We start from the raw sequence: 24,104 nt of genomic DNA, 5'->3' as shown, positions 1-24,104 counted from the left end.
ATTTTGCAGCCTAGTTCCAAATGGTGGAATTTACAAGCAGCAATTTATATTCTTTGAGAGAAGGGAAGAAGTAGGATTTAGTTAGAACTGAGAGGACTATATAACAGAATCTGAAAAGAGTTACCTGCTTTTACAGCCGATGTTAAAGATATTGAACCAGACAGACTAACCACAGAGTCTTTTTCAAATAGAAATCCCCTCCTTTTTTTTTTTTTTTTTTTTTTTTTTTTTAATAAAAAACTCTGTAGTCTGTGGTTAACTGAAGTCCATTGAGACTGCATGGAAGAGATAGCAGCCATCACTACATTCAGACTGTATAATTAGCCAAGGTGGAACCACTTAATTAATTAACCAATTAATTTAATTTTACTTACTTTTCCTTTACAGTCTCCTCTACCTCTCTGAATTTCTTTGACAAAGCATTTACTTTTTCTAATACCAATGCTTTATCTCCAGGAAGAGCATAGAATGAAAGTTCTTCAAGAAGCTGCTGCAAAATTTCCAGATCTTTCTTATGTTGTGCCAATTCTACACTAGCTTCCTGCAAAACAGAATTACATTCTTTGTATTAGATTTTATGATCACTTTTTCAAAATTAAATTTATTTTAGCTAACCACCCACTTTTAGCTAAGCTGGGAAACAAGCATGCCTTATTTACTGTACAACCACTTGGATGAGTTAGACTAGAAATGCCCAATATATGCAAATGGAATGGTACAGTACCTGCATGTATTGAGACACTTCACTAACATCCTTTCTCAGTGCCTCTGTCTCACTGAGTGCCTGGTTTTTCTCATCAAGAAATGACTGAAGTTTTTCTGACAGACCTTCAAATAACTCCACTTTAGTTTTCAACTCCTCCATTTTCATCAGCTTCTCCTTATGCTTGTTACTTGCTTCAGAAAACCGTCCTGCAAGTTCACTCATTTTAGCTTTCAGTGTGGATGCAGTGGATGGATCTGCTGTTTCTGTGAATTTCTTCACTTTTTCATTCATAGTGTTTATACTGCTTTGACGACCTGCAATGTCTTGTTCTAGCATCTGAAACAAGAAAGAACCACTTTGTATTGTTCACAGCTAAACTTTTAAGATAGGAAACTGGTACACCATAGGAAGAGACAAATCAGTGCAGCCAGAACACCAGTGTAAATCTATTTCAGCTACAAAAATCCTAATGTGCAGTTTTACTGCTATCATCCTCTTTATTATTTTTAATCCATTAAAGGTGCCAAACTAAAGATTTAAATTCTTTCTTGAAATCTCAATTATCAAACAAATGTTTCTTCTTCCAGATAATGTTACTTACAATGCTTTTACTAATAATATCCTGAATGGCAGCAGAATTCAAAGGCACTTGATCTTGTTCTTCCAGGCTCTTTTCAACTCCTTCCATCCAATCCAGCATTTCATCCAAGCCATCCTGCACACTTAGTGATCGTGTCAGGGTTACTTGGAGCTTCTCATTCCTTTCATTCACAGACTTGGATAAATTGTCATACCTCTCCACAATATCATCTGACAAAGAGAAAATATATTTCAAGTTTTTCCTTTATGTAAACTAAGTTTTCAAATCATTTTACCAGTTTTCACTTGGTAAGTGAGACAAAAATTGCCTACATTAAAACGAATCAAAAACATCAGCTTAATTCAGTAAAAACACCCAAAGATCAAAAACTCCAAATAGAGAAAAAAAATCCCATAGGGCAAGGGAAATGAGGGAGCAGGTTACAGCTGTGCTCCCAGCTTCTAGAAGCTGCTTCCCATGCAGCTCTATTTTACGACAGCTGTTGACTGTTCCCAAGAAATAAAATACCAGAATATTAAGACAGCTCTACTACAATTGTCTATTATGTTATTGTTAAAGCCAAAAGGTTCTTCAGATGGTTCTTAGATAGACCTTCAACACGTCTGGGATAAGACTCTGAAAGTTACAGGTTCTGTGTATCTCCCACAGCGTTTCATCGCTGTCTCAAAAGACACAAGCCCATAGATCTTCTGTAACTTTGCAAGTTACTTCTGGGATTCTGGTACAAGATAAGTATGTGACACACACAGAGTCTTCAAACAGTGGTCAACATCATGCTGTGCTTCTTCTCACAACTGACAGGTAGTATTTAGTGTAGGTGACAATGTTTTTGGCATCTAGATTAGGGCTTGTGCCATGGAAGACACAAATGGTTCCGGCAGGCTCCAACTCACAGCTGAGCTCCTTGGCCAGGCTGCTTGGTGCCTCTGAGAATAAGTATTTACGAAATCGAAAAATGCTGCCTGAGACTGAGCAGCAAGGGAAAAGGAAGTGTGAAAAACAGCCCTGAAGACATCAAGGTCAAATAAGAAAGGGGGGAAGATGTCCAGGCACTGGAGCACATCTTTGCCTGAAGCCTGGTGAAAGCAATGCTGGAGCAGATAAGCACACTGCAGCACATGGAAGACTCCATGCTAGGGGAGGTAGGTATTTCCTGAAGGAACTGCAGCCTGTAGAGAGCCCAAACTGGAGTAAGATTATGCTGAAAGATTTCAGCCCATGGAGAGAATGTGTGCAAGGGAAGGGAAAAAGCATGAGAAGGAAGCAGCAGGAGAGAGGAGCAGTTATGGACTGACTGCAACCACCTATTCCTCATCCACCCTGCCCTCTTTGGCAGCGAGGAGGTGGGAAGGAAGGAGTGATGGTAAGCCAGGTAAAAAGAGCAGGGTTAGAGGAAGGTGTTGCTTCAATTTGTATGTTTCTTGCTATTGAAAGCTATTCTACTTAGCAATAAATTAAATTTTGTTTTCTGTAACTCAAGTCTGTTTTGCCCATGACAATAAATGGTACATGATCTCCCTGTCTTTTTATCAGCCCATGGGCTTTTCTTATTCCCTACCCTCATCCTGTTGGGCAAGGGGAATGAGAGAGAAGTTGGGTGGGCAGCCAGCCAAGGTTAACCCTCTCACAGTTTCTTGAAGTCAGAAAATAACTCCTTGGCTAATTGTCCTGGTTTGGGCCAGGATAAAGGTGATTTTCTGTCTTGTACTTTTACTTCTAGCTAAGTCTCTTGTAAAGTAGTTGCACTTGCTGAAATTAACAGCAAGTTTCTCAGACAGTGTGTGCTTCTAGGACTGATAACACTTGATGTTTATAGTTACTGCTAGAGACTGGTATGCAGAGCCAAGGACACTGCTCAGCTCTGAGGAAAACATTTTACCGTCCAGGAGGATACAGAGGTCCCACCTGAACCCTCCTTTAGGGAGGAACAGACAAGATAGATGCCAGAATTGACCAAACAGAGTATTCCATCCCATATACGTCACACTCAGTATAAATTTGAGGCATTACGAGGGCCGAGCCAGATCTTTTCCTGATTTCCTGCTTCCCTTCCTTCTCTCGGCATCCTGGAAGGATCCCGTCCATTCGTCTGCCTGTGGTCCTGATCCGTGCCAGCCCATATCTGTGTGTTCCTGCCTCCGGTTCCCGACTGCTGCCGACTCCAGGAGTCCAGCCTGGACTTTCCCAGTGCTGCCCTACAGCCTCGGTGGTGACATGAGAGTTATTGGGGAAGAGGGGGGAGGAATGTGGTATCCATTTTCCTGTATATTTGTATATATTTAGTAATTTTACCTATTTATCATTACTGTTTCATTAAAGTTGTGTAGTTTAGTTTCCAACCCATAAGTCTCTCTCCCTTATTCTCTCTCCTTTCTCTATCAAGGAGAGAGAGATTAATAGAGAGCGTCTGTTATTTGGTTTAATCGCCGGGCCAGTGTTAAACCGTGACACTAATCAAACTTCAAGTAATTACTTGAAAACAGATAGCTGGAGTCTGAACAAGCTCCTCTGCTCTGGAGAATTTATGATCCTACACAAATCACTAACTCTGTGTGGCACATCCACCCGTAACATAGGAATTAAATATAATGCCCATTTCTGGAAAACAAAAAGGTAAAAAAAAAAAAATTACAGCTTTTAAACTTATGACTCAACAAAACATGGAATTGACCAGTGACACAAGAATGTGGAAACTCTGTATTTTGTCTCTTCCAGTACCTGCATGCAAACAGAACTGATAAAAGAAATACCAATAAATGTAAAAATTTTACCCAGTGTTTTCTGAATCTCATCTTTGTCTGGTGTCAACTCTCCCCTTGTATCCAATAGCACTTCAGCAGCTTTTTTCAGTTTTTCTACAGCAATTTGGTGGTTAGACACTTGTCCCTGAAGAACCTGTAAAACCCCACAATTATTAGTTAAACTTTTCAACAGATATGCAAAGCTTGAGGTAGTCCAAGCTAAGTCCTAAACTTAGTGCTGGGAATAAACTAACTCAAATTGTGGTTTCTCCTTAAAAAAATCTTCACCAGTGGCTTTGAGTGCTGTTGACCTTCTGGCCCTTTTTTTAATTTGTTCACCATCTTCTTTATCTTCTGTTTTACAATACTTCTCTGGCTCAACTGATTTTTGCATGTAACTTCAAAATGTGTCTATTGATTAATTGTTTATAAAGACCACTTTTACAGACTCATATAGGATACAAAAGAAAAATAAACATATTTTTTAACTCAGCATCAAAAAAAAAAATCAGGAGAAATTATTCAGAAGGAAAACCATGCAGTCAGCAGCAGTAGTTACACATTTACCACCAGACAAAGGATCAGGCTGATACTATGGTGTAAACAAGAAAAGCCTAAAACTAGATGATCATCTCAGTTTACAAACTTCCTGAAGCCAGGGTCACAGAATTTTGCCTAAGTTTATGCATCTATCCAAGGAACACCAGCCCAGCCATGGCTTGCACCAGAATCAACAGAGAAAGACAGGAAGGCTGTAGCAATTTAGCAAAGCAGCTTCCCCTCTCCAGTGCGTAAAAATACTTTAGAGTGACCAGTCTTAAAATTAATTCAGGCTTCTGTGCCAGTGTATAAGATGTATCTTTGCCTTGAGTCACTTGAACCTTATACAAGTACAAAATGAAGGGCTTTCTCATTTATTTTTTGATACAAACTAATTTGATGAATGTATGATTCAAAAGGCAATCCTGTCTGCCCTGACAGGACAAAGAAGTCATATCAGTGCATTCAGCACTAGACTCCAGAGCACAAGAACACAACATGTTATCCAGAATGTTGTAGATGTGTTACTGACCCACATGACACAATACAACCTGGATAGACCTGAAGAGGATTTTTCTTTATGCTAGGAAAATATACTGCAGTTGTGCAAAAAACCAAGCAGCCAAACGAAAAAAACAAAAAACAAACAACCAAAAAATAAAAAATAAAAAAAAAGGACATATCAGAAAACCAAAAACCTTATTTGCTGACAGAAGCAAGCAAGCAAGCAAATTGATGCCAGAGGCACTGAAGAATATGCTGAGGAACAGTTAATCCCCTTAAAAAGATTAGACCCCACCATGCTGCCAAGGTCTGTGTCTAGCTGGATTATCAGCTGCATGTGTTGCCTACAATGGACAGTTTTAACTTGCAACACCTGACTTCTTCAGAAATACTCTTTGTTTTGCTTTCATTAATTGGTTTTCTCTCTTCAGCCTCCTGTTTTTTCTCTGCTTTTGAATTTTTGACACTTTGTACCCTCTCGCTTCTTTCCAGCTCATATTCATTGAGTCCTCTTTTGTGTGGGAAGTAATCCATGTAGGAGTTTCATAAAAGAACCACAGTACTCACTCCTTTTGTATGACTTCCATGAAAATTGGCATTATACAGGATATAATTCGTTTTGGCATAAGGAACAAAAAGTTTAAATGAGGCTTCAAATTGTAATTGGTGTTTTTCCTACTTTCCTACTGCTTGGAAGCACAATTGCACCTAAATTGTTGCACTGTTAAACTGTTAAGAGTTCAAAATGTGCAGTATTAATTTGGTTGTCTTACAACATGTGATTTATCCCCTCTGATGTCTCATGCACCAAAGTGTTGGACAATTCCACTGGCAGATATGAAAGATAACGTGTGGTAAAGGTACTACTGCTTAGTCTGATGTAAGAGGAATGGTTAAAGCATGCACTTTCCAAGAGCCACTGGCTATCATTTGTCAATAGCAAATGTATCAGACCTGCACAGATATTCCCATAGTACAGACAAAACAGCAAGGAAATGCCTGACCAAATAGCCTTGCTCACTGAAAAATAATCTTGCATTTTAATTATAGTATATATGATTGAATATGTTTATGAAAATGTAAGTCAGTTCAAAGACTACAGACTGTATGAAACTTTATACAATTCACCTTAAACTAACCAGAGTTTTGCCTTTATAAGCTCCATTGCTAACATGCCTTGCCTCTCTTAGGGTTTACATACAGTGAATAACTCTCTTGGAGGTGTGAGAAAAAAACAAAATACTGTTTATTTGTGCAACACAAATGATGCTGTATTCACTCTCTGCAGGGCACACAGTACTGGGCATAACTGAAGCAGGCAAACAGCCTGGTCACATCGCCCTGCTTATCCAGTATGATTCATCTCATAATACATTAACATAAAATGTGAACAGAAAAAAGAAAGAGTCACAGACAACAGACTTCAAATGGTCTTCTCTGTCAGAAGCTTAAGTCCCCAGTCCTACTCTGACAGCCAACTGTAACCACTAAATCCCTTCTTCGTTCAAAACTTTCCACATTTCATCCTATCATTTGCTAAGTGATAGGAAAACACATCTTGCTTTCACCACTGCTAAGGCCAACTTGGTTTGTCCCCTCTTCCCCCCCCGCCCCCAACTTTTTTTTTGTCATCCTAGTGCTTTTCAGGTAACACTTTGGACAGATGAATTTGAGAACTATACAAGTTGTATACCCAGGTGTAAGGCAAGAATTTAGCTGGCAGCCACTTGGATTACATTAGATCATCTTGGTTTTCAGACAAAAAGCAGTCCCTTTTCAAACACAGATACTTGTGCTTTTTAAATCATTTTACCTTGGTTTCTTCTAGTTGTCTTTGGAGATTTTTGGGATCCACTGCGATTGGCTCTGACAGTTGTTTGTTCACAGCTATTTCAGAGGCGTGGAGACCTGACAGAAGTCCAGATGAGGCATCTTCATAATGCTGGTATTTATCTACAAGGTCCTTAAGATTATTTCCAAGAACACTACACTAAAAGAGTAGAAAACACACAATCAACCAATCAGACATTAAACTGTGTGCTGCATTGCACACCAATCTCAAAGTCATACTTTCCCTCCCAAAATACTACAAAAGGAAAAGCTTTAGGAGTACTCTTTGATTCATCAATGTGAAGATTCTTTATCAGCACTCTGATACTACAAATGCAGCCAGTGGAAGCTGAATTATTATTTTTTTTTTTAAATCATTAAAATACAGAACAGCAGAGTATTGCTTTCATAAATGCTTTATTTGCATAGCAAGCCCTGAGTATTGTGGCTTGGTATGGCACAAATGCTTTGGTCTGTTTAATCAAGGATGTCATCTGAGCAAGATCTCATTAGTCTTGTGTTTTAGCATACCCCAAAATGCATCCAACAAATAATCACATTAAAAAGTCAGTGGTACTATTTCAGTCTTTTTAGAGACAGTTTTGCATGCAAAATCTGATTATACCAAGTCATAATATTTATAACCAGTTATTTTAAAATGTATTTTGAATGTTCCATGTACCATATTTTTAAATTTACATTTGGTACTTCATCTCCACCTGGTGGGCAAAATTAGAATGTATTAATTTACATATCCAGTTAACTGAGAATTTACTTTGATTCCTCATATATAAGCCTATGAACTCCTTTGTGTGTGTGCAAATACATAAACTTAACAAAAATAAAAGCATTTATTTTTAAAATAAAATAATTTTTAATATTATATTTTATATTATTTTTATTAAAATAAAAGCATTCTTGATTTATTAAAATCAAGAAGCTTTTACAATAGGCAAAATGGTTTACTACAGACCCATATACAACTTGGACCAGCTCAAAAATTCTGGAAAATCTCACTTTTTAAAGGTCTCTCCTTCAAGTTTTTAACAAGATTCAATTTAATAAGAAAAGTTTACTTTGTGTTGGCTTTGCTCTACACATTTATGATCAAGTATTTAAAGCACGCCTATTAGCATGCCTGTGCTTAATGTATATATGGAAAGGACATGATTTGGCAAGTTGACTAATCTGAGACCACAAATCAAGCTGCTAGCACAGAATTTTTATGTGGATAAAAATAAGCTCTCTAAAAATCTCTGCAATTAAATCTTTATGTTAACTCTCAAACTAATCCAATAAACCAACTGTTTCACTGTTCAAGTAATTAGGAAAATGAGCCTCTGCAGAGAGAGAGCCTTCTTCACACATTGTTCAACAGTTTACATTTCTATCAAATTCCCAGCATTACAGAATTTATGTTTCTGAGCAAGAAAACTGTAAAGACATGAAAATGGTCATAGATGACAACTGCTGCAGCCCAACACTGAGCCAGTGGAGACTGAAGCTCTACTAAGGAGTCTGAACCTATGATCTTGGAAAATCATGAAATTGCAGTCAAAATACAGACAGCAACTGTCTCTTAAATGGTTCAATTTTTCATTCTTTCCTGAGTTTACTATTTCAGAATACTACCAATACTGAAGAACAATATGTTGTTGTTTCAAAAACAGATGGAGAATAGGTATGTGAGACCAGTTGGTGATGTTTGTCTCATTCTACCAGACAGATTCCAATTGTGAACCTGTCACAGGGATCTGGATTGTCTTCCCTCTCTAAGGTACACAGAGAATTCTACACTAATAGTTTCTCATTAGTTGAGAGACTAATCTCAGATTCTTAAGAATAAAATGGTTATTTGTCAGAGTAGTGGAAAAGAATTGCTGTCCTCCAATCAGTACTTTCTTTCATGCCTTGTGCTGACAACAAAGGTCACATTAGGACAAACCATAATGATGATATTGGGACAAAATTTTTGGATACAAACCAACTGAAATTTTGAATATTAATCTTGGCATAGTTGCTCTCTCTTTTTATACTAACTGTATTAGTAAGAAGCCACATAAATAAGCAGCTATGAGAAATACTGCAAGGAACATATATAAATGTTATCCATATAAATGTATTACTATTTTTTTCCAGCATAAAGTGTTACTGAGGTACACTGTGCAGTCATTAACTCAAAGATTCTGTTTAATGCTGGAAAGAACAATTCAGGAATCTGCTCTGATTTACCCCTTGTAATGCAAAGTAGAAAATTATAATCATTCAGACCTTAAACAGTCTGGCACATAATTAAGTTAATCCCTTTTTATACAAACTACCAAATCAATCATAGTAGTCTTTCTGAGCCAATATAAATAAAACTTACCTTAGTATAGAGAGATTTAAAACGATCTGAAGCACTATCCAGTTTATTTTGCACTTCAGCATATGTAGCCGAAGTATCAATACCATCTTTGTCAACCTTCACACCATCTCTTTTGCTACATGATCTTGCAGCATCTAAAACTCTTTGTCCAGAAATTGTAATGTACCGTAAATCACCTTTGTGAGATATAACATCTTCTGAAAAACTCTTCTGCCTTTTCAATTTGACCATAATACCACTGAAGTCAGAAGCACCTGCCTCCAAATTGTCAAGTTCTTGTTCTGCCTGCTGCATCCAGGTTTCAAATTCACTATAATCTGCATCAAATTTCTCAAGCTCTTCTCTTAGAGAATGGGTCAACTTCATTTTCCGTTCAGATTCAGCTAAAGCAGTCTCATACTGAGCCTTCAGCTCTTTCATGTTCCTTTGCATCTTGTCTTTTTCTTCAGGAGAAAGGTAGTGTCCTTGTTTCTCAAGCAGTGCCTGAGCAGACTGGGTTGCTATAATGACAGCCTGCTGCTGTGAAATAATTTTCTCATGTTGAGCCTACAAAAAAAAAAAAAAATATGACCAACACCTTTCCATTAGACTATTACTGTCTTGAAATCTCTGCTGAATTCTGCTTAGAAATGAGAAGTAGAACAAAGTCCACCAAAATTGCAAAAAGTTTTTCTAATTTTCATTTCATTTCTTAAAAAACATTTGGCAATAATTTAAATGAAAGTGTGACTTGTGGTCATCATATTTCTGTGGAGTTTCAAAACTTTACATAACACTCAGTGGTAATTCTAGCCAGATATGGGAGTCTTCAAATATCACTGGAACTCTGAAATACGGGGATATATCTATAGCACACAAACACTTCTCCTTGTGCTTTCTAAAAGAACTTTATAGTGAAATAAGACATTATCAATCTCTAAATTTTTTTCCTAGTAATAAGTATTTTGTTATTACTTAACACTTAGGGCAGCATGCTTACTGTAATCAAAATTTTCCTAATTGTCTGTCTTAAAATAGGATTCATCAAATAAATTCTTCAAACATAAGTGAGTTTACAAATCAAAACTGTTCCATCTCCTGTTACATATATTGTAGCTACGATTTCACACAAACAGACCAAAAGGAGTGAAAGCACCAAACATTAAAAAAAATATAGATACTTTCTTATTATCCCATTTTTAGAATTTAATTTTTCAACTTCAAGAGCAGTGATGACTATCAAATATACTTGGTCATAAAGCAGATCCGTTTGACTTTAGGAACTGAGACACATTCTGTGCATGTAAATTGTTTCAATCTCATTAAAAACAGTTAAGTCATAAGAACTAGATATGTATGCCAAATAAAAAACATATATCAAAAACATTCATATACTTTAAGGTCCTCTACTCCTAAGTAAAATAGCTATGTAAAATAGACAGGTATGCTTGTCTTCCATGAGTACAACAGGCAATTATCCTGTAGTCATTAGATGCTAAAAAGAACTGTCAAAAAAGTGGAAGTAAAAACATTACATACACAAAACACTTCTATCTTTTAATTTTCTTTTTGGGTATTTTTAATAAGAAAGGAAATCCATAATAGTATCACCTATCAGCACAATCATTTTGATCAATGTGTTCATAAAATACTCCTAATAGTTATTGGTTGCTCAGCTGTAAGTCAAAAAAAAATCATAAAACTTAGCTCTTATAATTTTAAAAGCTTTCCATTATCTTTACTAAGAAAATCTATTGTTAAAATGCTGTGCTGTGGTTTTATGTAATTCATCTTTCTAAAGCCTTCAAGCAGTGCTTTGCCTACATTCTAAAAGTTATAGGGAATGAATACTGCAATTTCAGCAAAATATTTTTTGCATCTCTTGGTAATCAAGTATTCACAGGGAGCTGCAGGGGACTGAATCATTTCGCTGCTACAAAGATTTTTGAAAAAGTCACATGAAGGGTATGAATTTGTGTTGCTTCTTTTTGCACTTTATCTGTGCTAATTTCTCACTACAGAAATCAAGGATAGATTCACCATAAGGATTCTTAACATTTACCTTGTAGAATATGCCCTTATTTTTATTATGCAGGCAATAGTGGTAGTAACAGCCAAAAAAGGGACAAATTTGCAATATGTTCTAACTACTGAAATTCCCACCAATAACTTAGTCTATCACTTATTTTCTACAGACTGTTCCAAAATCTGTCACAGAAAGGATCACGGAATCCACCCAGGTTGAATGTAGACTGACACTCTTAGCACCTAAATGCTGAATAAACCCAGTAACATACCTTGACTCTCTGATACTGCTGGTTCAGATTATCATCTGTGCATTTTATAAATCCATCCACTCGAGTTTCAATGTCTTGCTGAATTTCCAGCAGATTACCATTGACATCATCCTCATCTCCTTCCAAAGCCTTCACATCTCCATCTTCAAAGTGTGTTCCATTTTGTTCTATTGCTTGCTTAAATTTCCTGCCATGTTCTGCTTCTTTATCCACATTTGATAACCAATCCAAGAGATTTTCTATAGTATTTTTACTTTCTTCCAGCTGCTCTATGGCTGCAACCTACATTGAAATTTCAAAGTTACAGTTCAGAAATCTTCTTTACACACTAAGAACACACACAGAACACAAACATTTACAGTACATTAAATTAAATTTTTGGTTAACATATATGTTGCTGTTCATTTTATAAAAATAAACTAGCAAACAGTTTATAAGTCACCTAAGTGAAATATTATTTTAATCTCTCCACAGTATACCCATGACAAGTTGCAAGACTAATCCTGTAAGACATGAAAAAAGTTTGAACAAATGTATGAAATTGTTGGCTAAACACCTTTTCTGTTTCCTGCTTAATTGCTGTTGTCATAGCTTTATCAAGTTCTTTTTTGGACTCTTCTGCCTTCTGGCTAAGGAGCAAACACTTTGTCTTAGCTTCATTCAGTTTCTGTTCAAGAACAGTCTTGTCTTCTTGTGACAACTTTTGTCCATTCTCTTTCAAGAAGGCTTCAGTGTTTTTCACAATCTCTGCCAGGGTCTGGGCACTCAGTCTCATATCTTTCTGTATCTCCTTTTGACAAAAACAAAAACAAAAACAAACAAACAAACAAAAAAAGTAAATAGGAGTAAGTAAATTATTCACCAAATCTTTCCAATTGAATTAATTGGAACTATCTTTGTTCTATGGGGAAGCACCACACTGGTCCTTTTTAATCTGCAGAAGTACATGACACATTACTAAATTGCCGATAGGATTATTAAAAAACCAAAATCAATTCAACAGCTGACAAAGTTGCTGCAGCTTAATTAGTTTGATTGCTTGTTTGTTTGTTTTAAATTGCAAATCTGTTGATTTACACTCCTATTCAGACTGAGGCCACTTTTTCCCAGCAGCTCAGCTGTTGTATTTGCATGTATGGAGAAGGAAATATCTTTCAGAAATCAAGAGATGAAGTAAATCTGCTACAATGTGGTTAATAAGGTAAGTCTCCTGACAAATCCCATTCCATTATATTCCTAATTGAAAGCTGCAGAAAATAAGCTGAACAGAAGTCAGAAGTCAGAAACTTGCAGTCATCTTTCACAGGTGTAAGTTTTCCTGTATTTCTTGGTTTTGTTCAAGCCAGGAATGCCATAAAAATGTTTTTCTTTAATTGTGATACTTCAATCTCCAAAGAATGTTAAAGTCCATTAAATTTCATAAAGGACAGCTATCTAGTTTTAGTTTATCCAAAGCAGTTTGCCTAGTCCTATGATATCTGTCCTAAGACTTTCCCAGTTATCTGAGGTGAGATTTAATTATACAAATAATTATTATGATGAACACATTTACTGTTACTAAAATAGTGGAGTTTTTCTTCATATCCAATATAATACTGTTGAAGCTATGTCTTGTCTTGAAGACAAAACATTTTATTCTTATTCTAGACTACAGATTTTGCAGCAATTATAAAATACAGCTTGGCAGCTAAGAATTCATCTTGTTTTAACATTTCAGTAAGTACATTAGAAAGATTTTCCTGGGGAAAAAAAATATTAAGACAAGATTCTTCTTCTCTGGCAAAGATCTCTGTGCTCCCTTTCAAATAGCTCACTGAGGACAAAAGCTCTGATTTGATCTGTAAAAGACTTTTTTTAAGTCTTCATTCACCTCCAGAGACATTCCTACAATGATGTCTACAAGAAATCAGTCAGCAAATAACAAATAGTCTGCTAGGCAGACATAAACAGCTGATGGAAAATAAAAGAAAAGAATGATTTGCTGCCTGAGTTCTTCACTCCCATATGTACCTCAGTTAGGCCATAAACTCTTAAGACAGGTAAGTGATATGAAGAGGTACCACAGGGGTGTCTGTATATTTCCACTGACTATAAAAAAGAACTTTGGCAAACTAGATGTGTTACTTTCAATATAAGTAAAGGAAGGCAAGATGAATAAGTACATTTCTGCCTTATAGATTACTAAACCTGACTTGGAGCTCAAGTCCTGACATCCCTTTAACTATCATGAACTCAATCAATCTCAGTCAGGACTGAGAATAAGCTTATAAGTGACAGGATACAGCTGAGAACCAAGGTCTCAATAGGAAAGCAAACACACTGAAAGGACTCTGTCATACAAGGACACCGAGGAGTTTGCAAGCAACACTAGAAAAAAGCAACCAAAACAAGACTGAGGCAATGGAAAACCTCTGGAAAGAGAAAGCCCTCCAGCAATCCTTCAAAATTCTGTGAAAAGGCATAAGAGCTCCCTAATACCAGTTAAAAAGCTGGTTAAATTATTTTAGTGTAATAAGCAAGTGTGATTTTACCACATACATCGGGAACAATCTTAAGTTAATATATAACATTATCATACCTGCTTTAAGAGAGCTTCTTGAAATGGCTACAACATACTCTCTAGTCTGGTGTCTCCTAGTTTGAAAGTGTCTTTATCCCACTAGCACATACTGAAGTGTATTCATGGGCAACAGTTTAAATGCATGCCATTAAGCCTTTACTTTTGGTAGGCTAAACAAATCATTTTGCTCTCCTCTCACATGACAGTCTTGTTATACAATAAAAGAATCTAGTCACTGTCTTCTGCACTCAGTCTTCTTACACTTATCTCACTAGAATTGTGCATACCTCCTGTTTGGTTTGGTATTGTTCTAGCTCAGCCTTGCTGTCTCCAATAACAAGAGACTCTTGTTGCCCAATGAGTTGATTTTCAGTCTGCGTAAGCAAATCACAGATTTCCTGCAGCTTCTCTTTGCATTCCTGGTGCCGTTCAGCCACATCCTATATTAGAGCCAAATAAAACCAAATAATAAAACAAAAAGATCCTCACTTGAGGAACTAGCAGACACTCTAACAGAAAATACCTTTGAATATCAGTATTGAAAAGCAATCATTGTAAAAGTATGCTGTAAACATGATAGCAGTGGTACAAAGAGCAAGATGAACATAAAGAAGTTATGGGTAAATCTCAAATACATTGTAAGTAAAAGCGACCGTGTTTGACGGAATTACTCAGTAGAAGTCTTGCCATGCACATATGTGAAAGATGAAATCTCCAAACAGTGGTGGAAATCCAGTCTCTGAACGGCTTGTAACCTGAGATAAACACTACTAATTCTGGAAAAAAAGGATATCAAACAGAGGTTAGTTGTGATTGTGAGTTAGCTCTTGTTGGTATGCATAACATGTTACCTGAATAGAAAAAGTTGACTTTTCAAGCAGTAGAAAAGAGCAAAACATGCAAGCCCATTATTGCTACTAAGTCCTAGAAAAGCTAACTGTGCTTTTCCTTTACTCAGTTTTATGCTTCTTTCACAAAGTATGTGGAAACAAATATTCTTAAAATGGCAAAATAAGTCTTTAGAATACTAAACCACCTTTCACTGTGCAAAAACTGGAGGCTGAGGCCGTGATTCTGAGTCTTAACAGTGATTGTATAAGAGAAGAGAAGATGCAGTTACCCTGCAGCATCTTATCAGCCTCCTTTGGCTCTACAAACACTGCTTATGCTTGCCAACTGCAGCCATGCCATCTGACAGGGGAACTCAACTCATAGCTTTCCCAGAGCCCATGTCTAGAATTTCAAGTAGTTTAGCTAATTTATTCATATGTTTGTCCCTCTAACCTGCCTCAGTCAAGACAACCTGATTCTTTCACTCTGAAAGACCTAAAAAAAAAGTTCACAAAGGCAGACAACCTGGCAAACCAGAGAAAAAGAAAGTCTTCAGCAGGACAGAAGTGATGAGCAATGGCGTGGTAGTAAATTCATTGATCAATACAGCTGCAGCCAGAAGAGTTCACTGCTTTACTTAATTACTGCTATAGCTGCTAAACAAACAACACCTGTGAAATATCTCAAGTAAATTTTTTTCATTGCTAAAAAGACCTGACCAACTCAGACTGCATAGTCCCTAATGCCCAAAACCATATCTGCCCACAATCTAATATCCTGTTTCTGTCACCTTACCAAGGAAAGAGGAAAATGACAATTCCCCAAAGTTGATTAACACCATCTTTGTGGAACTGTAAATATATCCATATTAAAAACTGAGAATACAGGGATACACTTAATTTTGCATGCTGGTATTAAAATTCCTCATCCATAGACAGAAAGACTCAGCACACAGAAAGGCAAACCTTCTGATCACCCAGTTCTTGTGCTGCCTGTAACCAAGTCTCTAAACTTTCCACTTGAGGTGTTATTGCTTCCTGTACTTCCTGAAAAGATTTCTGGGTGGTATTTAAAAGCCTCAGCAGTTGTTTGCTCTGATTAGGAGAAAGATCTTGGGCATGTTCAGAAATGAAGAACTGAACATCAAATGCAGTGGACTCCAGTTGTGTTTTTTTACAGCTGAGCTCTGCAGCACTGTTCTGTAAATGAAGAGAAAGAAATGCTTGTAATTAAGACAAATTCAGTACAAATAAACACAAATAACACCATCCTGTGTACTTGGCTCCTGTTCCAAAATGCTTTCAGGAGATGATTTGACCAGAGTAAATCAAAACTCTCTGTCACTACCATTTTCAGATATATTTGAATTTCCTCATGGCACAATCCAATCCACATAACAAGTAACATGACCTTGAACATGTGCATTTCTTTGCATTCTCATGGATGTCTGAAAACCACCTGACTTTCAATTCTGGAAGATTTATGGCAGGCTAAGTTTAACATTTCTAGGCTCTAGGTCTGAAGACCTATATAAAAATATTTGCTTGCAAGCATCTCTGTTCTTAACTCCACGGCAAGAAGCCCCACTTCGGTGGCATGGCAAATTCTGTCCGTAGTCACACACTGTATAGCTCCCACAACATTACCATGCATACTGGAAATAACTATAATGGAACATAACTATACTAAATTACTGACAAGAATTACTCTTTTACTTTCTTGAATACAATGAATTTTACTAACAACTCGATCTAATTTGTTTTTCATGACTCATATCCTAGAGTGTGTAGCGAAGAGGGATTTTTAAGTCTCCCTCATCTTCTGTTCTCACATATAATTGATTTGGAAAGTACTTTAACTTCCATAAATATTCCGGATCTTATGTATAAGATCCAGTTCTAATCACCAAAATACTTGTATTATAAATTAAGATTTCCAGAAAGGGTCAGATTTATTGCAACAAACATATGAAGAACAAACAACTCTCTCAAAACATTTTTTAAGATAAAAAGCAAATCCACAAGATTTATAAATGGATTATCAAGTCATTGTCTTAAGTAATTAGCTCTAGCTGTCTGTTTAAGCAATAGAGGTTAATGAGCAGGTATAAAAAATAATAAGTAGTAACATTTAACATATGGCACAAATACCTGCCATAAAGAATACTTACCTTAAGTAGCTGTAAATTTTTCTTCATCTCTTCTGTATCATTAGTATTCACAATGAAGCCAGTCATGATTTTACTGTTTTCTGAGATCCAGTCTGAAAATCTCTGCAGCTTGCTTAAAAGTTGTTCGTGCAATCCTGCAAGCTTAGACTAGAAAGGGAATTCGTATATTTATTTATGCCTCTTGAGTCTAGCCACATTTTCTATGACATTAAATAGAATCAAATATGGTTTTTTATATTAAAACAAAGTAAATCAAAATAAAATCCTTTCTTTTTAGCTGAATTACCTTGAAGAAAATCAAGATTAAAACATACATGAGTAAAACATACCATTTCTGAGTCAACAGCACAGACTATTTGTTTTGCTCGTTTTGAAGATATATCACACACAACTAGAAATGCTTCCTGTAAACAGTCACAGCTTATCTTTAGCTCTTTAAGATTGTCTTCAGGAATATCACTGTGACAAAACTTTAAAAACTCTTCTGTCAACTTCATGTCCCTTTTTAGGATAATTGCAAAGGTAGCCAGTCCTGATTCAAATGACTACAAAGAGAACATATATAAAACACATGAAGTTACTACACAAGGAAGATACTCAAATGTTAATTACTTTGATTATATTTGAAATAACTTTCTTTTATCTAAAGGCTTCTCCTAGCACCCATTATCAACTAACAAGCACAAACAATACTCTACTTACCTCTAATTGTTGCAGTTCATTTTTTAGTATTTCTAGGCTGTTATTAATAGGCTGTTGGTTATCTAGATGGTTCTTCATTTCTTGAAGCACTGCCAAATGTCCTCGCATCTTCTCTGTTAACTTTAAACATTGCTGTACTCCATTGACCTGAAAATCAGTTTAAAAATTATTTTAAAAATAAGGGTTTTTTTATTTTAAAAATAAGGTTTACCAAACTGACAGACTTAAAAATAAGCAGTATAAGTCCTTGTTTTAATTATAATTTATTTTAAGCTTCTAATTTTATTTCTCAACCATTTTTCCTTTTTCCTTACTCTCTCCAGCACCTGGAAGGATGCAGTAATTCTTTTAACACAGAACATGTAGCACACACAGCTGCTGTTACTTACCATGCTAGTGGGGGTGTCCTCTGGGACTGCTGCTTCTGGTTCAAAGCCTGTGGGTTGGCTGTCTGTCTTCACACAGTCCTGGCCACTTTTCCAAGCACTGGCTGTCTCACCTGCAAATGTATTCTCTAGAGCAATTTCTGATTTAAACTCTGATTGTTCTGTTGAGAAAAGAGTACAAAACCCATCTACTTTGCCTTTACTCTCTTGTTCTGCTGTGGTAACAGCAACCTGTGAGCTTGTAAGCAAACCACTTATCAGCTCCTGTAACTTGCTTGTACTTTCTTCTCCAGGTGAGATCTGAAAAATCTCCTGAAGCTCAGAAATAATAAATTTAGGAACATCCGTTTCACTCTTCCTTTCACCCGGATCATCAATCTTTTGCTTACAGGATTCCTGCTTCAAAATATCACGAAGAAGATCAGGACTTCTGCAGTCAGGCCAAAGCGATGGAAGACTGTCACTGTCCTTTGGCTGTGCACATGGTGTGGTAACCATTAAATCAGTTCTGACAGCATTGCTTATTTCCTTGAGATTTGACCCACTAGATGTGTCACTCCCAGGTTGGGTGCTTCTAACCAGTGTAAGTAAATTTTGCACTAAAATTTTGGTATTGGAGTAACTTAGGGGTTCAGCCTCCTGCTTGCAGTAAACATGTCCCATTTTCAGTTTCCTTTGTAATGTATTCTTTAAGTCTTCCATTAGTCTGCCAGACATTTCATTTACTTGAAAATCTTTGCAAGGTCCCATTTCCTTCTGTAATGACTCCATGGACATCTGTTTTTTGAAACCATTTCCAAGGGAAGAAGTCTCACTGGCTATGAAGTTTTCTTCTTTTGTGTTTCTCAGCATCTCAGGTTCTTTCTGGGCACCACAATTCAAGTCAGCTCCTGCGCTGCTCAGAATTGCAGAAGAAACATCAGTGGAATGGGTATGACTCCCAGAAGGTAGCACTTCACTCCCTTTTCCTGATTCTTTGGCATCCTCAATACTTCCTAAAGCATCTGCTTTTTCAGAGGAAAAGTCACTATTATTGCTGCTCTTGTTTTCTGAAAAGTCTTTAAGAACATTATCAGTATTTTGATAAATAACTTCTCCTGTGTCTTTGGTTACACTGATGTCCTTTAGTTTCACTGTATCAGTTGGGGTGAAAGAATATGTGTTAAATTCACTTGAATGCATTTCTTCTGTATCATTTTCATCCTGTATACCCTCCTTTTTCTCACTTTCCTTGTTCTCAAAAAAACAAGATTCAGTTTTATCCAATTTCGAATGGCCAGCTTCCTTTATGTCTGTTGTATATTGTTTTAGAGAAGAGGAAATATTAAAATCTGTCATAAATTCAACTGATTTCACACCACCTCCAATATCAAACAAAGTTTGCTTTACTTGCTCTGTACTTGGAACAGGAGTTTCTCCAGCAGCTTTATTGAGTGACCCATCAAATATTTCCCCAAGGTTTTTCATTTGAATGGGACTTTCACTTCGCCCCATGGTATCATGTTCCTCTATAATATTTACTCTATTTTTATTTTCTGTATAAATTTCAAAACCTTTTTCTAGTTGATCTTGCTTCTCACTGGTGACTGGATGCAGTTGGTCACTAAGCAAATTCTCACCATCACTCACACAAGGCATATCCACAAGGAATTTATTGACCACTTGGGATGAACTTTCCCTTATTTGCTCCATACCAGACATATAATTTAGTATCTCTTCCTCTGCAAATAGTGGTTCCCTCTGTCCATTATTTGGATGTAACACTGGCATGGGACTATTATTTTTACTCATACTATAAGCAGAGCATTCTGAGAGAAGCAAACTTGCCCCAGTACTTTCATCACCACCATCAGCAGCAGCAGCTTCCTTTGTAATTGGTAAGGCTGTTACACTAACACCAGATGCTACCATCTCATCAAGAAGCTGAAATTTCCGAACCTCATGCTGTGTTTTATTATTGCCTTCGCTCTCACATGACATCCATTTAGTGTCAAAGGTATTTTCAGACTCAACAGGCTCAGTAGTATCTTGTGAAATGTATTTACTTTTGAAACAAGCCTCATATTCATCTTCTGTTTCCTGCTCTCTGTCTTCTTCACTTGTACATGTGAGACTAACACATCTTCCCTCAGAAATATCTGATGCAGATTCACATTTTTCTGAGGATAGTTTTCCATTTTCATGGTTAGCCTGGAATTGTGAAGTACACTCTCTCTTGTGGCCTAAAGAATAGCAAGAGTCATCAATATTGTGATTATTTTCATCACTATTTTCTATGTCTCCTAAGGAAATTAACAGCTGGTCACCTTTATTTATACATTGATGGTGTGAGTAAAGAATATCCATTTCTTCATCACTGTCTGAATCAGTGTCAGAGTCATTATAACTATCACAGTCCTCCTCATAATCTTCATCCTCCTCTGTTCCTTCAGATTCATCTCCATAGGAGTCACTTTCCACTTTCATTTCATCTTCCTCATTTCTGTCTTCATACATTTTCCGTAAAGAACTAATACTTCCCTCCTTTCTGCCTTCACTCTCAAGAGGTAAATTTTGCTCCTCCTCTCCAAAGCTTCCTGGTTTTTCCCTTTCCTCCTCAAGGATTCTTTTAATAGTTGTGGCACTTGCAGAAGCTGTACTTATGCTCTCAGGTAGATATGCTGCATCTACATGGACACTCCCTACAACACTAGGTTCTGGTTCTGGCGTATCATCATCACCAAACTGCAAGATATCAAAACCATCATCACCTTGAGGAGTGTCGTAGAACTCATCGTCATCAATTTGTGAACTATCACAGACATCACTGCCATCATCATCAGCCTGAGGTGTTTCATAGGCATCATCATCATCATCATCAAACTGAGAGCTGTCATCTTCAGAGTCTGCTTCACTACATTCATGCTGCAAGCTGTTACTTTCAAACTGTGGGCTGCCATCACTCCCTTCTGCTGATGAGTCAGAACTACTGTCACATGGCACTAACTTGTAAAATGTACCATCGCTTTCTTCTACTGTGAGCCTTTCTGCTGGGCTGTTACTGTTCCCCACATGTGGTCCATCATGTACAACAGTATCACCACCCAATGAAGGCCTGCAGTGCATGTCTCTACTGTCATCTAGACCCAGTTTACTTTGTAAATCAGTACAATCTTCCATGAGTGGCCTGCCACCTACATGAAGACAGTCCTCTAGGGATGGCCTGTTCTGTAAATCAGTGTAGTACTGTAGAAGCTGCTCATTATATGCATTATCTTCAAACTGTAGTGTGTCACAATACTGATATTCATTATTGGCACTGATGGATGGACCAAGACTTCTCTGAAAATCATCTATCTCGCTGCTATCCAGCACTGCTCTGCTATTGTCAGCTTGCAACATGTGAGGCCCACATTCTGTGCATTTTTCCAGCTCTCTCCAGGTACCATTATGTGACAAATCATTCACACTCAAGGAATTGTTTAAGGTTTTACCATTCTTGTTTTCACTACCCAGACTGCCTGCCATATAAATCTCTTCCTTCTCCATTTCTAAAACAAGATTTGGATTTGAGTAATTTGGAACATATCCTTCAATGTTTCCTGAATTTGCCTCCTGATCGTTATGCTTACATAGTTCTGTCCACTCAGAAACTTCTGGAAGATCTCTGAGAGCATTTCTGTTCATGGAATTTTGAATGCTACTTACTACATTTCTAAGTTCTGTAGGGTTAGTTAATACTGTCTCCTGTGTATCTTCTGATTGCTCAGAACCAAAATCATTGCAAACATCTGGTCTATAACCATGGAGATCTTCTCCCTGTGAAGATACGTAATTCCCAAAATCTTCAAACTCATTTAACTGCCCATTACTAGAAGTATTCTCAGCACCTAAAAGATCACCCTGAACACTGCCTGTGACATTATTATACTGGATACTACCAGATGACTTTAGGTTAATTCCTTTGGGGCTTATGCATTTGTTCTTAAACTCCATTTCTGATACATCATTGTATGCAGCACCATCACCTTCCAGCAACATATTGATGGCTTCCTGCAGTTGTCCATCATATAACAGAAGTCTTCCTCCAGTGTTTGCATCCATATAACTATTTACCATCAGATAAGATATGAATAATTTCTTAGCTTGATCTAAATTATGACATACAGGTTCTTCTGTGCTCTGATCTTCATGTTCCTCCTCAGGGTCATGAAATCCAGATGGCAGGAATTCATATGTCGATAACCATTTTGCAGCATTTTTATAAGGGGACTCTAATTCTTTAACACTGGGCATTTTATCTGGTAAAGTTACATTGGTCAAAACAGACAGAGTTTTGAGGTCTATTATCCCTGATTGTGCAGCCTTATCTAGACCGACTATTTCACAAGTTTCTGGAATGTAAAGTGCAGCAATTTTCTGTCTATCATTTAGTATTTTGCATGCCAACTCATTTGTTATCATCTCTTGGTGCAAAGAAGTTGACATGGGAAATATTTCACCAGTGTGAGGCCAAATGAGTCCAACAAAGCCTCTCTGTGCTTCTAATACCAGCAGTGCACTGGTAGACGATATTAAGTTGCACTGCACAGCTTCATCAACAGTCAAGCGTTGTCCTGAATTTGGACAAAGGATTCCACCAGTCTGAACCTGATGTGTGAGGATCCCACAAGCAGTGTCCTGATCTATTATCCCTTGTCTGACAGCTTCTTCCAGAGTCATTTGCTTCCCTGAGTCAGGGTCAACTATACCTCCAGACATTAACTGAGCACCCAACAGCCTGAACATTGTTTCCCGATCGATGAGTCCTTCGTGGGCTGCCCTTAAAATAGTTATCTTCCTTCCACATTTGAACACAATTCTACCTTTTTCTTGTGGTTTCACAGGTAGGAGTCTTAACCCTGTTTCTTCATGAATTATGCTTCTATGAATCATCTGTTCAAGAGAAATCTTCTCAGCACAGTTGGGGTCTATCAGTTCTTTACATGTGTCTTGTCTTTCCAGAAGCTTTGCATATAATATTGGAGAAATCAGGCTTCTCTGGAAAGCACTCTGCAAAGTCAGAGTTTCTCCAGTAGATGGCAAAACCAAGTGGCCACTTGAAAGCTGATTCTCAAGAATTTTAATAGCCAAAGGTTCTGAAATTAGACTTTGTTCTAGAGCTGATACAACTGGAAGATTTGAGACTGACAATTCTGAAATAAGCTTCTTTGCATTACTTAATTCCTGCAACTGCAACAGAATCTGCTCATCAACTAAGGCATGAGCTTTAGCTTCTTCCAAATTGTAACTTGCTCCTAATTCTGGAGAAATTATTCCAGAAAGAATCAGCTGATTCTCAAGCAATCTAATTCCAGTGTCATAGTCAATAAAACCTTTTAAAATAGACTGAAAGACCGAAAGGACTTCTCCGGTTGTTTGGTCAATGACACCAGCAATGACTTTATTCACCTGAAAAGGAAAATAAAAGAAAAGCTATCACTATTTTCAGACCATATTTTAAAATTTGCTTTTGCTTTTGAATGCATGATAAGCATCAAAACACGTACTTACCAGGCCTGAAGGAATTCTGTGAATGTTAGCAGCTCAAATGCGCAAGTGATCTATGTCAGTCACTGAACAGCACACGATGTGATAAAAGATTTAAAGTCAACATGCATCTGTGAATTGAAAACCTATGCTTTGCATACATAAACAGGGTTAGTGAAAGACAGTAGGAAAAATGATTGCAGAGTGAGCAAATAGAATATACACCTGAAAGGCAAATTTTCATGCTCTAAATGTCTGTGAATGGTTAGAATATTTGGAAAAAGTATATGATTCAAAACAACCATGCTATTCATGTTTACAGCATACAGCACTTCTGCATATACACTCAACAATATAAATCAGATACTCTAGCACCAAATA

General features: G+C 37.0%; 1 protein-coding gene across 4 annotated transcripts in view; it reads right to left on the bottom strand.

Moving 5' to 3' along the window:
* Positions 1-24,104, bottom strand: part of DST (dystonin) — a 289,353-nt gene that overhangs the window by 88,663 nt on the left and 176,586 nt on the right. For 2 of the 4 annotated variants that reach the window (XM_030446905.1, XM_030446906.1), the window contains 14 exons: positions 18,219-23,645; positions 17,830-17,976; positions 17,457-17,672; positions 17,128-17,274; positions 15,923-16,156; positions 14,414-14,566; positions 12,123-12,356; positions 11,567-11,848; positions 9,291-9,836; positions 6,906-7,082; positions 4,079-4,202; positions 1,308-1,516; positions 725-1,042; positions 375-541 (listed from right to left, as the gene is read on the bottom strand). In XM_030446905.1, the coding sequence (XP_030302765.1) occupies positions 375-541; positions 725-1,042; positions 1,308-1,516; positions 4,079-4,202; positions 6,906-7,082; positions 9,291-9,836; positions 11,567-11,848; positions 12,123-12,356; positions 14,414-14,566; positions 15,923-16,156; positions 17,128-17,274; positions 17,457-17,672; positions 17,830-17,976; positions 18,219-23,645 (8,381 nt within the window). The remainder of the gene's footprint in view (positions 1-374; positions 542-724; positions 1,043-1,307; positions 1,517-4,078; positions 4,203-6,905; positions 7,083-9,290; positions 9,837-11,566; positions 11,849-12,122; positions 12,357-14,413; positions 14,567-15,922; positions 16,157-17,127; positions 17,275-17,456; positions 17,673-17,829; positions 17,977-18,218; positions 23,646-24,104) is intronic. The other 2 variants (XM_008495643.2, XM_030446907.1) reach the window with 1 other exon arrangement.

The sequence above is a fragment of the Calypte anna genome, chromosome 3, assembly GCF_003957555.1.
Source record: "Calypte anna isolate BGI_N300 chromosome 3, bCalAnn1_v1.p, whole genome shotgun sequence".
NCBI classification, from domain to species: Eukaryota; Metazoa; Chordata; class Aves; order Apodiformes; family Trochilidae; genus Calypte; species Calypte anna.
The sequence above is the reverse complement of the archived record's forward strand: the minus strand, read 5'-3'. Positions and strand labels throughout refer to the sequence as shown.